This window comes from Chaetodon auriga, chromosome 9 (genome assembly GCF_051107435.1).
Source record: "Chaetodon auriga isolate fChaAug3 chromosome 9, fChaAug3.hap1, whole genome shotgun sequence".
NCBI classification, from domain to species: domain Eukaryota; kingdom Metazoa; phylum Chordata; class Actinopteri; order Chaetodontiformes; family Chaetodontidae; genus Chaetodon; species Chaetodon auriga.
Genome location: NC_135082.1, coordinates 13,466,574 through 13,478,594, shown reverse-complemented (window position 1 = coordinate 13,478,594; position 12,021 = coordinate 13,466,574). Strand labels below are relative to the sequence as shown.

The following is a 12,021-nucleotide window of genomic DNA, read 5'->3' as shown; positions in this document are numbered from 1 at the left end:
AGAAGAATAAATATTGGACTTTGGATGCAAACATGACTCCAGTTGAATGTTAATGCTGCTCCATATCCACTGGACATGTAAATAGGCAACTGCTTGCTTGCAAGTTAATATCAACTTAGAGACTGAGATAATATTTTAGTTTTGTGCGTACAGCTTGTTTGCCAAGTTGCCAAAAAATAAATTGCTGTGATAAATATAGAAATTTCCTTGATAATTCTGTTTCATTCAAGAAACTCAAATGTTTTCCACCTATTACCAACACAGACAAACATAGACCATGGGCAATCTATTCTTATGGGGTTTTTTGTTTGTTTGTTTTGTTTTTTTTTCATTAGGGTGACCAAGGCCAGGCTGGACCCGCTGGTCCTCCCGGTCCTCCAGGTCCCCCTGGTCCCCGAGGTCCCCCTGGGAACACAGGAAAGGACGGGCCACGTGGCCCCACTGGAGAACCGGTAAGAGCTTCTCATCATGCATTGAAGTGGCAAATGTTCATCTACTGCACAAAGCAATGCACCCATACACACCCACACACGGCACTTAGCTGCTGTTATTCTCCTCCACCATTCTGCCCCTTTTCCTCAGCCTCTATGTAGGGTGACACCACAAAGAATGCAGTCACTTAAAACACCTCAGTCATCAGAGGCTACTGTTACCCCAAATGTGGTGACCTGGTAGGGTTCAACCGCAGGGTGTGACAGATTGTGTGTGTGTGAGAGTGTGAATGTGCACTTATACATGTGTTAAGGGGGAAAGGGTCTATGCAGTAAATTGCAGTGAACCCATATTCTCATTCTTCCGGGTTTGCCAGTGAGCTGTGGCTTACCTAAAAGCTCCCAGAATAGCAACTCTACTCCTGGCCTCATCTGTTTTGTGTAAGACAGCGGCCACAAAGTTCTACAGTATGCCCCCGTTCTCCCACCCTCCTACCACGACTGTGTCGCCGTGCACCCCTGAAACAGATATGGCGCTGAGGCAAGTTCATGGGCAGTTTGCCGGCCTCACCAAACAATAGTTGTGCTCTTTGCCTGAGGCAGTTTATGTTTCTCAGGATTAACTTTGTGCTTCCCAGAGTTAAGTTCAGACTGTAGGCAATGGCTGCTTGAAGCTGTGGCTATAATTGGAAGAGAGCGAAAGAGGCTATGAAGGTATTTTTTGTTTATCTAAGTAAAGGAATGAATGCTCTGTTACCCTCAACTGGCACAGAATAGAAAAGAGATTCAAGTGAAAAATGTTGGTTTAAGTGTGGGTGAGTTGAGAGTTTACGCAGAACCTACAAAAGAGAAAGCCAGCACAGCTCAGAAAACAACTAAAAACAGAGGGGCCAAAGAGAAGGGGGTCATCCGGCAACCTAGTCAATCTCAAATGTATTTCTCCAAGTTGATTAAAAGACGTTACAAAACCCAAAAGAGCAAAACAAGCCAGAATGGCACTAAGAGCCACTCCATGTTGTGGGCAGATGTCTGAGCGGGCTGGAGAAAGTGAGCAAGCCTGCCAGCGTGGGTGTCCCTTGTTGTTTGTGTACAGAAAATCTTGTGGTGGATGTGTACGTGAATAATATTTAGAAATTTGCTTTATTTCAACATATCTAAGTTCAGGAATTTTTTTCAAGTTAATGTAGCATCTTTTATAGTTAGAAATGCATCTGACATCTGAGACTGGTCTTCATCCATCCTTTTCTGCAGTCAGGATAAAAGAAGTGCTAAAAATTATTTGCAACGGTGATTTGTTTCCCGCTGCTGTGGAAGAAAGATCAAAGCATGAGGAGGAGGTAAAAGGGGGTGAGAAAAGAGGTTATACGGCTGCTGCAGCAACTGAGGATGGAAATAAAAGAGGACCACATAGCTGTAGAGGAGATTGTGGTGACAGTTTGTATGTGCTGGAAGAGAGCAAGAGGAAGGAAACCAGCTGGGAAACATCTTAGCAGGTTCTGCACTTTATTGTAAAATATGAGGAAAGAATGAAAAGCTAATAACCTCCTATTTATATTATGCATTTATTACAGTGCACTGAGTGAACAAGTAAACAACTACTTGAGAGTAGAGTGTGTGTGTATGCGTGCATGTGTGTGTGTGTGTGTGTGTGTGTGTGTGTGTGTGTGAGAGAGAGAGAGTTGGAGGGCTCTTGCACAAGATCCCAGTAAGCTCCCTCTGCCATGGATGACTTCATAACAGATGTTTAGCCACTCCAAGCTCACATCCACCTGGCCCTCACAAACCGCCACGTTAGGTCTGCTCACCTAAATAAGCCAATCACTGATGGACAGATGCCAGAAAACAATGGATGCAACCAAGTCCTGGCCAGCACTCCGTTGTGTTCTCCTGCCAACTGCAAAGACCAAAAAGGCTTTTTGAATACAGACCGGTGACAAGTTAAAGGAGAAAACAACAGAATGCATCTCGCTAATAATTGTTGTTGTTATTTTCTCATGTGGTGTTTTGATGACGGTGGTGGAGAATTCTGACCAAAATCTCCCACAGGTGTTCAGTTGGATTAAGATCTGGTGATCACAAAGGCCATAACATGTGATTGACATCATTTTCACACACATGAAAGCATTCAGTGAGCCCTCATGCCCTGCAAAGCATCTGTATCTGCATCTGGCGTTTTCATTGTCACCAGGCTCTGAATGAGTGCTTGATAAATGCGATTAAGAAAGTCCAGGGACCGCTCATGCCTTGTTAAACACTGACATCTAGTGGTCAAAGTGGTTTAACTGTTTAATGCACAGTTACCTGAAGCTGAGACAATTCGTTTCTCCTCTGTCCTCCTCAGGGTTTTCCAGGTCGAGATGGCAATGACGTGAGTGTCGTTCAAAACCAGTTAACGCCTCAATGTGATTGTTGTTCATGTTCACTATTATAAGTCTGTGGTGATGATTTGTCTTTGCCTGGATAATCACGGTAACCAAATGTGTTTCTGCCTCAGGGGCCACACGGATTACCTGGGAAGCCGGTAAGATCATCACTAGATTACCGACCTTTACTGTCTTGCTTCTTGTTTTCCTGACAACTGTTTTGTCAGATTCTCCTACCTGCTACAGAAGGAAGATGTGACCAAGCATTTGTACTTTTGATCTTTTATTGACTGTCATGAACTGATAGGGAGAAGATGGTGAGCCTGGCTATCCAGGACCACAGGGTCCTCCAGGAGCAAAGGTACGCATAAGCTTTCCTTATCAATTGTCATATGTTGCTGACAATGCTGATTATTTTAATGAATATGTCTTTTCATGCGTTGGCACTGAATGTTTATTGTCCATTGAAACAGGGCGAGCCAGGTATGGGAGAGAAAGGAGAGAGAGGCTTGGATGGACTCCCAGGCATTAAGGTAGAAGACCAATTTTGAAACAGCACTTAAAATAATACACATACCAATAATTAGTGCTTTTCTTTGTAATAGCCTTATTTCTAATCTATATGGCTGTCTATATGGCTATCTATTGTCTGGGAGAGTCTTGCCATAATGTGCATACTGTCAATCACACAGGGAGAAATCGGAGAGCAAGGACCACAAGGCCCCATGGTATGTGCTACCCAAAGTGTTAACCCTTTGAAATCATTCTGTTCTAGTGTGAAACACTTCAGTGGCTTGTGTGTCTCTCATTCCTTTCTTTCCATTTCTGACTCAGGGTTATCCTGGTGAAAAAGGTGCCACAGGCTCCTCAGACATCATTGACTTCAATGGGAAGCTTCTAGATGCTTTCCAGGTGAGTGATGACATTAACGTGACAATGCAGCCAGATTTATGGTTGCATCATGTGTTCTATCATGGTATTTCATTACTGGACATCAATTAAGCATCAGGCACGACTTAAACATACCCAGGAAGGATAATGTGGTAAGAAACACATGTGAGTTCACATGTGAATTTTCTTTTCAAAAACCGTAAACCTGAACATGTCGCCATTTCTTCTTGACAGGCCATCAACACCATCAGTGTTTCGGTAATTTGCTGTTGTTTCCGCATGGTTTTGGTGGAGTGTTCAACTAACACCTCTGATAATGCATAGACTCACGCAGACTTGCATAAGCACACACTCTGTATGCATCCACACCTTATCACACCTGTGTATGTTTGCAGATGCCCTCAACCCACAACTACATACTTCAGATGTATTGGATGTCGCTCTAGAGGCCACATCTGAAGAGTGTCCCTGGTTTACTAGTCTACCAGGCTCTCTTGTATATTCATTTGGGCTAAAACATGCAGCCCCAGCAAATATAGTCCAGCTGCGCTGTTCTATCAGATAACATGTCGCCTAAAGAAGCATGCTTAATCATGCAGAAAATTCAACAGTCTCTGTTACATTGTTCCGAATCTGTTTTCGTGCTATGAATCCAATATGCCTCCAAAGATATGTGGCTGTAACTTGCTGTAGTGCAGCATGGTGTTTTTGTCTCTGCATTTGTGTTGTTCCACATAACTCAGTGAGTGCACAAGGGGAATGCATTGGAAAGGATGGGAACCCCTCAGTCGCCACAGTCTCAGTTTCAAATCCCTCTCTTCATACATAAGACCCTTTGATTCTACCGCGCTACATGCTAATAACAGATGTCTATCTCGGCAGTGGAGTGTGTATTTGATTAAAAACCAGTATGCACCAGGTCCCCTTGGAAATGATCTGAAATGGGCTCCTGCATGCAACACTGTAGACAGCAGTGTGAGATACTTACAAAGGAGTCGGTGAAAACATGAACCAGAGATCTTATCAGAAGCCTCTTGCCAACGTGGACCAGTTGGTACCAAATCACACGCAAGCTCTCAGCTGGAGCACTCAGTGGCCACCCAGCTTGTGTTATGATCCATTCACTTGTTTGTGTGAAAGGCTGCACTGGTTTTATTTGTGATGTAAGTTTTAGTTAATGATGAATTTGGTTTAAAACGATGCTGAAATTTATTTGGTTTGTTGTTGTTTGTTACTATCATTCACTTCATGGATTTTCGTGTAATTATTTGCATGAGGAGCCTTCACTTCCCAATGATGGAATATCTCAGATCAAATCGATGTTTGTAAACATCTGCTGGTTTCCATGGCTTACATGGGAGCCTAGAAAAGTTAGAAATTGGAAAAAGAGAAGGAATCAGCATGTGCACCTCTGGGAGGCAACACGAGTTCCTTTTTTATGACTTCAAGATGGCTCAGGAGAGGTAACAAGTGTAACATTAAGGATGTAGATTACAGAACAAGATTTAAGAGGCTTTCGAATCAACGAGCACTGGAAGGCAGCATGGGATGGATGTGGTATGCTATTCTTCATCCAGCGTCAGTGTTACATAAAGTCACACGAATGTTTTGTTTCTCCTCCTTTTGTGCAACAGTCTCATCCTGCATCAGAACAATCAACAGCAGGGAAAACGATGCCAGGCCATTGTGTAGCACAAACCACATTCAGCACTGTTTTACAATCTTTGTCAGATAAAATTGCTTCAGCTTGGTTTTGATCAGTGAGCAGAGTGAATGAAAGAAATTGCCAGCTTTGTTTACTGCTTGCGTTGAGAAATCCATCAGCCTTGCTGTATTGTTTTGTGCTGGCCCGCGTTCAAGTCTCATGGTGGAATTCTGTGACTTCCCAGTTTTTCCACCGCTGTGATAAACAGAATAAACAGTGATATATACAACTATGTTTATGCAACTGTCTGAGATGTCATTTAAGTGGCTATAATCAATATTTTTATATTAACAATGGATCACATGTATCTGATGAGTCCCCTGAGAATTATCTCTGCAGTTCCTCTCAGCTTTGTGGAGAATTGCAGCAAATTTCAAGTCTTTGTTTTTGCTTTCCAACCTGCAGCTTTACATTTTTACTCTATGTTACCTGCCCAGCATCACCACCACCAGTCAGGAAAAGTAAACAACTAGCTGGTGAACAGAGTGGAGCATTTAGCAGCTAAAGAGTCAGATATTTCCCTCAGGAGTTGGTAGAGATATGAAATATAACGAAATGGAGAGGAAACATTGGGCACCCATTGATCAGATGGACACAAACATGTCTCAGAGTGAATGCTAACATCTGTTGGATGTACAAATTAGGCACTATTTGCTGACAGGATCACCATATCAACTTAAAAGGTGCAACGTGCCAGTCTAGTGTTTCCAGCTTGCTTCCACTGCCTCCAAGTGGCCAAAAATCAGTTACTGCAGGTGCTAGATGGATAAATTGTAATTTAGCGTAATAGTGGCACATCTATCACTTACTCAAATTCTGTATGTCTGTCTGTCTTTCTTCAGGGTCCACCTGGACCACCTGGACCCCCAGGCTATCCAGGAGAAAAGGTAAGGGGCTCTGTAGTCCTACCAATGTGCTGCCATCAGCTATTCATGGGATTTAGTGAAAATCCTGAGTTTGTGCAGGGTTAAAACCAGTCACATTCATCAGATGACTCTTGGCTCTCTTTGTCCTCTTCCAGGGTGAGCTTGGTTTACCTGGACCAGCAGGAGTTGACGGGCAGAGGGTACGTTTGCGAAGATACAGAAATTACCCACAAGCTGATTAAGTGTTTTATAACACTGTTTGTGCTTTCTTGTGATATACACGCTGCTTTGAGAGCTTAGCTTTTTCCCACCCTTTCTTTGCTGAACATGACATCTTGATTTTTTGTCTCCAGGGACCTAAAGGTGATATGGGTGAGACAGGACCTGCCGGTGAGAGAGGCGAGAAGGGAGAGATGGGGCTCTCTGGACCCTCTGTAAGTAGTGACAGTAAACATGCTTCGCTGATATACAAACAGTGAGAAGAACATAAGCAGCTGGAAGTTCATCTTGTTCTTTGTGGGCCAGGGCATGGACGGACAGAAAGGAGAGAAAGGTGACTGCAGAATGGATGACAACCTGGTGAGTGTAACACACACACACACACACACACACACACACACACACACACACACGCAGTTCATCACAGGGACTTCATGTATGTGTATAGATCAGTGCAGACACATAAGGGTCAACAACTTAAAGGACACTACCAGTAACTGTGCATCCTTTAGCCTTTTTGACCCTTCAGGCAGCCGTAGCTTTCCACTGATTTCTATATGGTGTGAATGTCTGTTTGCAGACTTTGCTTGATGATCCATCGCAATAAACATCAAGGCTACATATATCATAGTTTGGTTACTGTTGTGAGGATATTTGAAGTCAGTCTGCATTACACAATGATTATGCAACTTTGAAAAATGAATGGAAGTTAATGGCTGGTGGGAAGAATAAGTTGAAAAATCCAAAACTCTTCAACATGTTTGGGAAATGGTCAGCAGTGATAAAATATACATGATTTAAGGATTTTAGGAGCCAAATGTCCTTTAATCAGTCCATAATCTGTAGGTATGACATGAGCTAAACTTATCCACAAAGAGCTTTCTGCTCCTGCTTGACTCATGTCATTTCACGATGACCAGGTTCAGATGATTTCCCAGCCAGGCCCACCTGGCCCACCTGGTCCACCAGGGGTTCCCGGGTCTCCTGGATCCATGGTGAGTACTTACATCACAATCCAATTCCAGGTAGAAACTCAAGTTTATTGTTTGCACCTGTAGCTTTAACACTGACACTACACAATGTTTTTCAGGGTCTGCACGGAATGCCAGGTCCTAAGGTAAGACTGCAAGACCCTGTATGTGATATGTGGTGGAGGCTTTGACATGTAGTTGTACATGCTTGGTACTCAGTGTTCCTGTGCTCTAATGCAGGGTGAGCCTGGTTTTGGGATGAAGGGAGAGAAAGGGGACGCTGGTGCTCCTGGACCAAGAGTAAGTGACATGGACCCATTATCATCATACTAAAACATGATGTAGGCTACCTGGACGTGATGCAGTGATGATAATGTACTTTAATTGCAGGGATTTGAGGGCCCCCATGGCTCACCTGGATCTGCAGGGTTAGTGGGCCTTCCCGGTGCAAAGGGAGAAAAAGTAAGCATCCAATCACCTCCATAAATGTGTTCACTCTTTTTTGATTGTGTGGGTAAAATATACATGATGAATGTGTAAATGTGTGAATGTGTGTTCGCAGGGCAGACAAGGGGAGCCTGGACTAGATGTGAGTGAGAACTTAGATCTGGACATTTTCATTAAGATGATTTTCAATTTAACTGAACTTCCAGTGATGAGCTGCTTCCTGACCTGTCTGTGCTTCTGTGTGCAGGGTTTCCCAGGTCTGAAGGGAGAGAAAGGTGACCGAGGAGAAAGAGGAGAGAAGGTTAGCACAGAAATATTTCATTATCCCCATCAAAACACAACCAATGAAATATTTTTTTCTCAACGTTATTGCATCTTGTTCAGTATTTCAGGTTTATGTTTGACCTCTACAGACATGCAGTGATTCGTAATGACACAAATGGTAAACATTGTGTGAAATGTTTAACAGTGTGTGTCTGTGTCTGCTGTCCTTCTCATGTCCAGGGTGACAGGGGAGCAGTGGGAAAGAGGGGTCTGAAGGGCCAGAAGGGAGAGCAGGGTCCTCCAGGCCTGGACCAGCCTTGTCCTGTGGTACGTCACCCACACACACACACACACACACACACACACACACACACACACACACACACACAGTCGTGTTTCCATCTCTTTTGGGGACATTATATCGACTTAAAATAATCTCTTGGAGACTTACTTTAACCATAAGCACAAACAATACATGCCTAACCCTAAACCTTACACTAACTTTAACCTAGACCTAACCTTAACCCAAGTCTTCACCCTATACCTGATTTTCATTATGGGAACTTTAATTTCTCTGTTTTCTTCTCTCAGCTCTGTTTCTGTCATTTTCTATGTTTTTCTTCTTCAATGCTGTGAATGTGTAACGGACTCTTGCTGACAGGGTTGTGATGAGACTAAAGGTCTGTCTGAGGAGGCAGGGCTTTCTTCCCCTCCACCTCTTCCTCCTTCTGGCCCTGAGGCCCCCTGTCCTGTGGTACGGTATCTCTGCCTTCTTCCTCCTCCTCTTGCATCACTATTCATGTACCTACTGTTGCTATTTTCCTTTCAAACATGTTGTTTCCCCGTCCTTCTCATCTCTCAAACTCTGTTATGTAGATGCTCTTTGTCACCAAGCCATACTTTTTGCAGGTCTTTTGTGGGTCGCTGGTCACTGTAAAGAGAGACATATGCAGATGATAAAGAAATACAAAATCTTGTTTTGAATTTGTGAAATAAACAGAAGACGGAGGGTGCCACGTTATATCGTGTTTGTATCAATCTTCAAAGCAAATATGAGCACTTTTGACCTTTTTCACTATTGTCATCTGCTTGAATATAATTTTTTCAGAGCTTAGCATCCTCCACAGCCTCCACCTTTGCTTGTTTTTTTAACCTCTGTTTGTTGATACAGAGTGCACACCTTAGACATTATTGCAGTGATATTAAAATATGAGAACTGTAAGACATGTTTAAGGATGCATCACAACTTTAAACTGCTGTTGTCTCTCTCTGCAGGGACAGGATGGGCTGCCCATACCAGGCTGCTGGCACAAGGTGAGTGCCACGAGGTCTAACATATCTTTTTAAAACACATATTGTTAACTAATTAAATGATTAGCTGCAGAAGACACACATTAGATACAGACACTGGCACACTCAGGGAATACTTAAACACTAACACTTCCTGTAATCAAAGTATACACTGACATTATTCCTCATGGATTGTCAGCATTAAATTCATTGCTTGCTTGTTTGATACAGGGGCATTTTGTAAGTATATTACAGTGTGTGAGTTTGTAATTGTAAAGCATGAATTTTTGAGGTAAATACTTATCTGATCATTTGAAGGTCTTGTGTTTGGATTCTAATTTTGTATGCTACTAATAATGACTCCCTGCTATTCTTCTTTTGCAGTGATGACTAACCAGCAGCATGGACTCTGTACATATTGATATGGTATATATTGGAATTGAATACTACACCAACAACCCTCTCCCTTTTTTATCCCTGTTTTTTTTTTTTTAATAAAACGTTCTATATAATATATTGAGATTTTTTTTTAACAAGGACATTTTTCAATCTACAGTATTATGAAAACTTTTTTGAAACTCCAGAGGGTCAGTGTTGTGAATGCAGCTATGGTTTTGAAGACAGGAACTGGCAGCAGGACTCTTACTTTGAAGGACAGTCCAGATGACAGTGTTGGAGTGCCTAGCTGCCTTACTAACAAAGTCTGCCTTGCTGCCTGATTGTGCTGAAAGCTGTGTGGATATGACAGTGTGTGCACTCACCCGTTGGATGGATGGATGGATGGATGGACAGATCTCCTGGCTGTGGCAGGTGGAGGAATATGGGTCAGTACTCTCTTCTCCTCTCTTTGTTGTCCAAAAGGAGGATATGGCGAGACAGAAGCTCAAACGCAAGCGTCTCTCTCAGCCCTGAAGGGGTGCGAGGCCTGGTGGAGAAAGGACACGTAAACAGGCAGAGATCACAAGGGGCAAGACTGGCCTTGACGAAGCAGAGCGAGCCATGTAATGCCCCAGTGTCACACTGAACACTCAGATCCTCCATTATGGAAACTCTCCAGGAGGGAACGACAGAGAACACTGCATCTCCACATTCACCTGAGAAGAAGAGACACACCTGCGGCAAATTCTTGATAACGGTCAAAGTTCTTTGGGAGTCACTGACGTCACTGGCACATACGGAAGGATTTACTGCACAGATGCATTGAACCTGTTGTGACGATCTCTTGTATGGCTCTTTTGTAAAAGGTTTTCACCAATTAAATGCATGATCATAACAAGGCACAGTGTTGTTGAGCATAATGACAGCTTGTCTGACTTGTGGTCCCTCACTGAAAGCTCAAATGACAGTAGATTCATTTTAATTTGCAATCAGCAGTCTTTAATAGTCTTTCCATTTGAACAAGCCACTCAGAAAAGTTGGTAAGTGTAAGCCTGTCTTTTTATGGCTTACACTTGTGGCAGTGGTGACTTGCGTGTTATTTTGTGTGGTTTTTTTGGTAATGTTTTTACCGATCTGTGTCCAGTTACATTTTGCATTCCTGTGCATTGCCATGGTTAGATAGAATATAGATAGTAAAATTTCAAGGCCAGATCTGAAGGAACCATTTATCATGATAAATCAGTGTTTCAGTTGCCTTCACCAATGATTGCCAGTCAAATGATTTCCTTAATAATTGTCAGTGTAACTGATGCTTTTTTTTTCTGATAATTATCCTTTAATTACTGATGAAGACATGTTTGATTAATGTTGCCAGTTTCTCTGGACAACAGTGTAAGTTCTTGCTGCTGACTTAAATATGTGTTGTTTGTTTGATATTTTTTTAATCAATATTAGTCAAATGGACTGAAGGACTGACAGATGAAGTTTGAAAATTGAGTCAAATACATACTCAATCATTCTTTTTTGGGAAATAATTCATTTTTATTCAGCAATACACGTTCGCGCAATGGTTTAGAACTCAGTTATTTCACATTTTGTGCGCGTGTTTTCTTTCAATAATCAAAGGAAGTTTTAGTCTTTGCTATCAGATGACTTTTATTGGTGTGTTTTGGTCTTTGTAATACGTTTTTCTCAGATGGAAACATTTCTTGGTGCTTAAATACTTTTATATACCTGTTTAAAGCTCTACTCTGCATATTCATATGCAAAATCACACACATGTCCACAGATACATGTGCCTTATTGTTTAATGTTGAACATAGGAAAAAAAGAAATGTTGTTATTTAGAAATATTTGGTTACATGTATACAGGACAGAGATTACACAGAGGTTCAGAATTACACACACATGAATGGAAAATGGTATTAAAGTTTCTTAATGGACTTCTGTTTATTCTACATTGGTATTAGTTGCACTTTTTCATACAATATGAATAATATTCATCAATTATCTTTTTTTATGGCAGATTACATATTTAGATTCATTGCTCGATACAACTGACTAACAATCATTTACAACATTTTCATTGTTAGTTTGAATATGATCAAGCAGCATGTTTTATTGGTTGATTGTCTTCTTTCACCATCAGCAAATACTGCAACATTTGCAAATTGCAAACAGGGTCAGTATTAATGT

At 42.0% G+C, this 12,021-nt stretch overlaps 1 protein-coding gene across 1 annotated transcript in view; it reads left to right on the top strand.

The window, feature by feature from the left end:
* Positions 1–10,472, top strand: part of LOC143325355 (uncharacterized) — a 116,310-nt gene extending 105,838 nt beyond the window's left edge. Inside the window, exons 11-31 of the mRNA XM_076738340.1 lie at positions 336–452; positions 2,773–2,799; positions 2,926–2,952; positions 3,102–3,155; positions 3,268–3,327; positions 3,487–3,522; positions 3,629–3,706; positions 6,233–6,277; positions 6,412–6,456; positions 6,610–6,690; positions 6,782–6,835; positions 7,396–7,470; positions 7,566–7,592; positions 7,687–7,746; positions 7,837–7,908; positions 8,009–8,035; positions 8,141–8,194; positions 8,398–8,484; positions 8,819–8,911; positions 9,433–9,471; positions 10,309–10,472. Coding sequence (XP_076594455.1) covers positions 336–452; positions 2,773–2,799; positions 2,926–2,952; positions 3,102–3,155; positions 3,268–3,327; positions 3,487–3,522; positions 3,629–3,706; positions 6,233–6,277; positions 6,412–6,456; positions 6,610–6,690; positions 6,782–6,835; positions 7,396–7,470; positions 7,566–7,592; positions 7,687–7,746; positions 7,837–7,908; positions 8,009–8,035; positions 8,141–8,194; positions 8,398–8,484; positions 8,819–8,911; positions 9,433–9,471; positions 10,309–10,359 — 1,209 coding nt within the window. The 3' untranslated portion in view covers positions 10,360–10,472. The remainder of the gene's footprint in view (positions 1–335; positions 453–2,772; positions 2,800–2,925; positions 2,953–3,101; positions 3,156–3,267; positions 3,328–3,486; positions 3,523–3,628; positions 3,707–6,232; positions 6,278–6,411; positions 6,457–6,609; positions 6,691–6,781; positions 6,836–7,395; positions 7,471–7,565; positions 7,593–7,686; positions 7,747–7,836; positions 7,909–8,008; positions 8,036–8,140; positions 8,195–8,397; positions 8,485–8,818; positions 8,912–9,432; positions 9,472–10,308) is intronic.
* Positions 10,473–12,021: the final 1,549 nt, after the last annotated feature.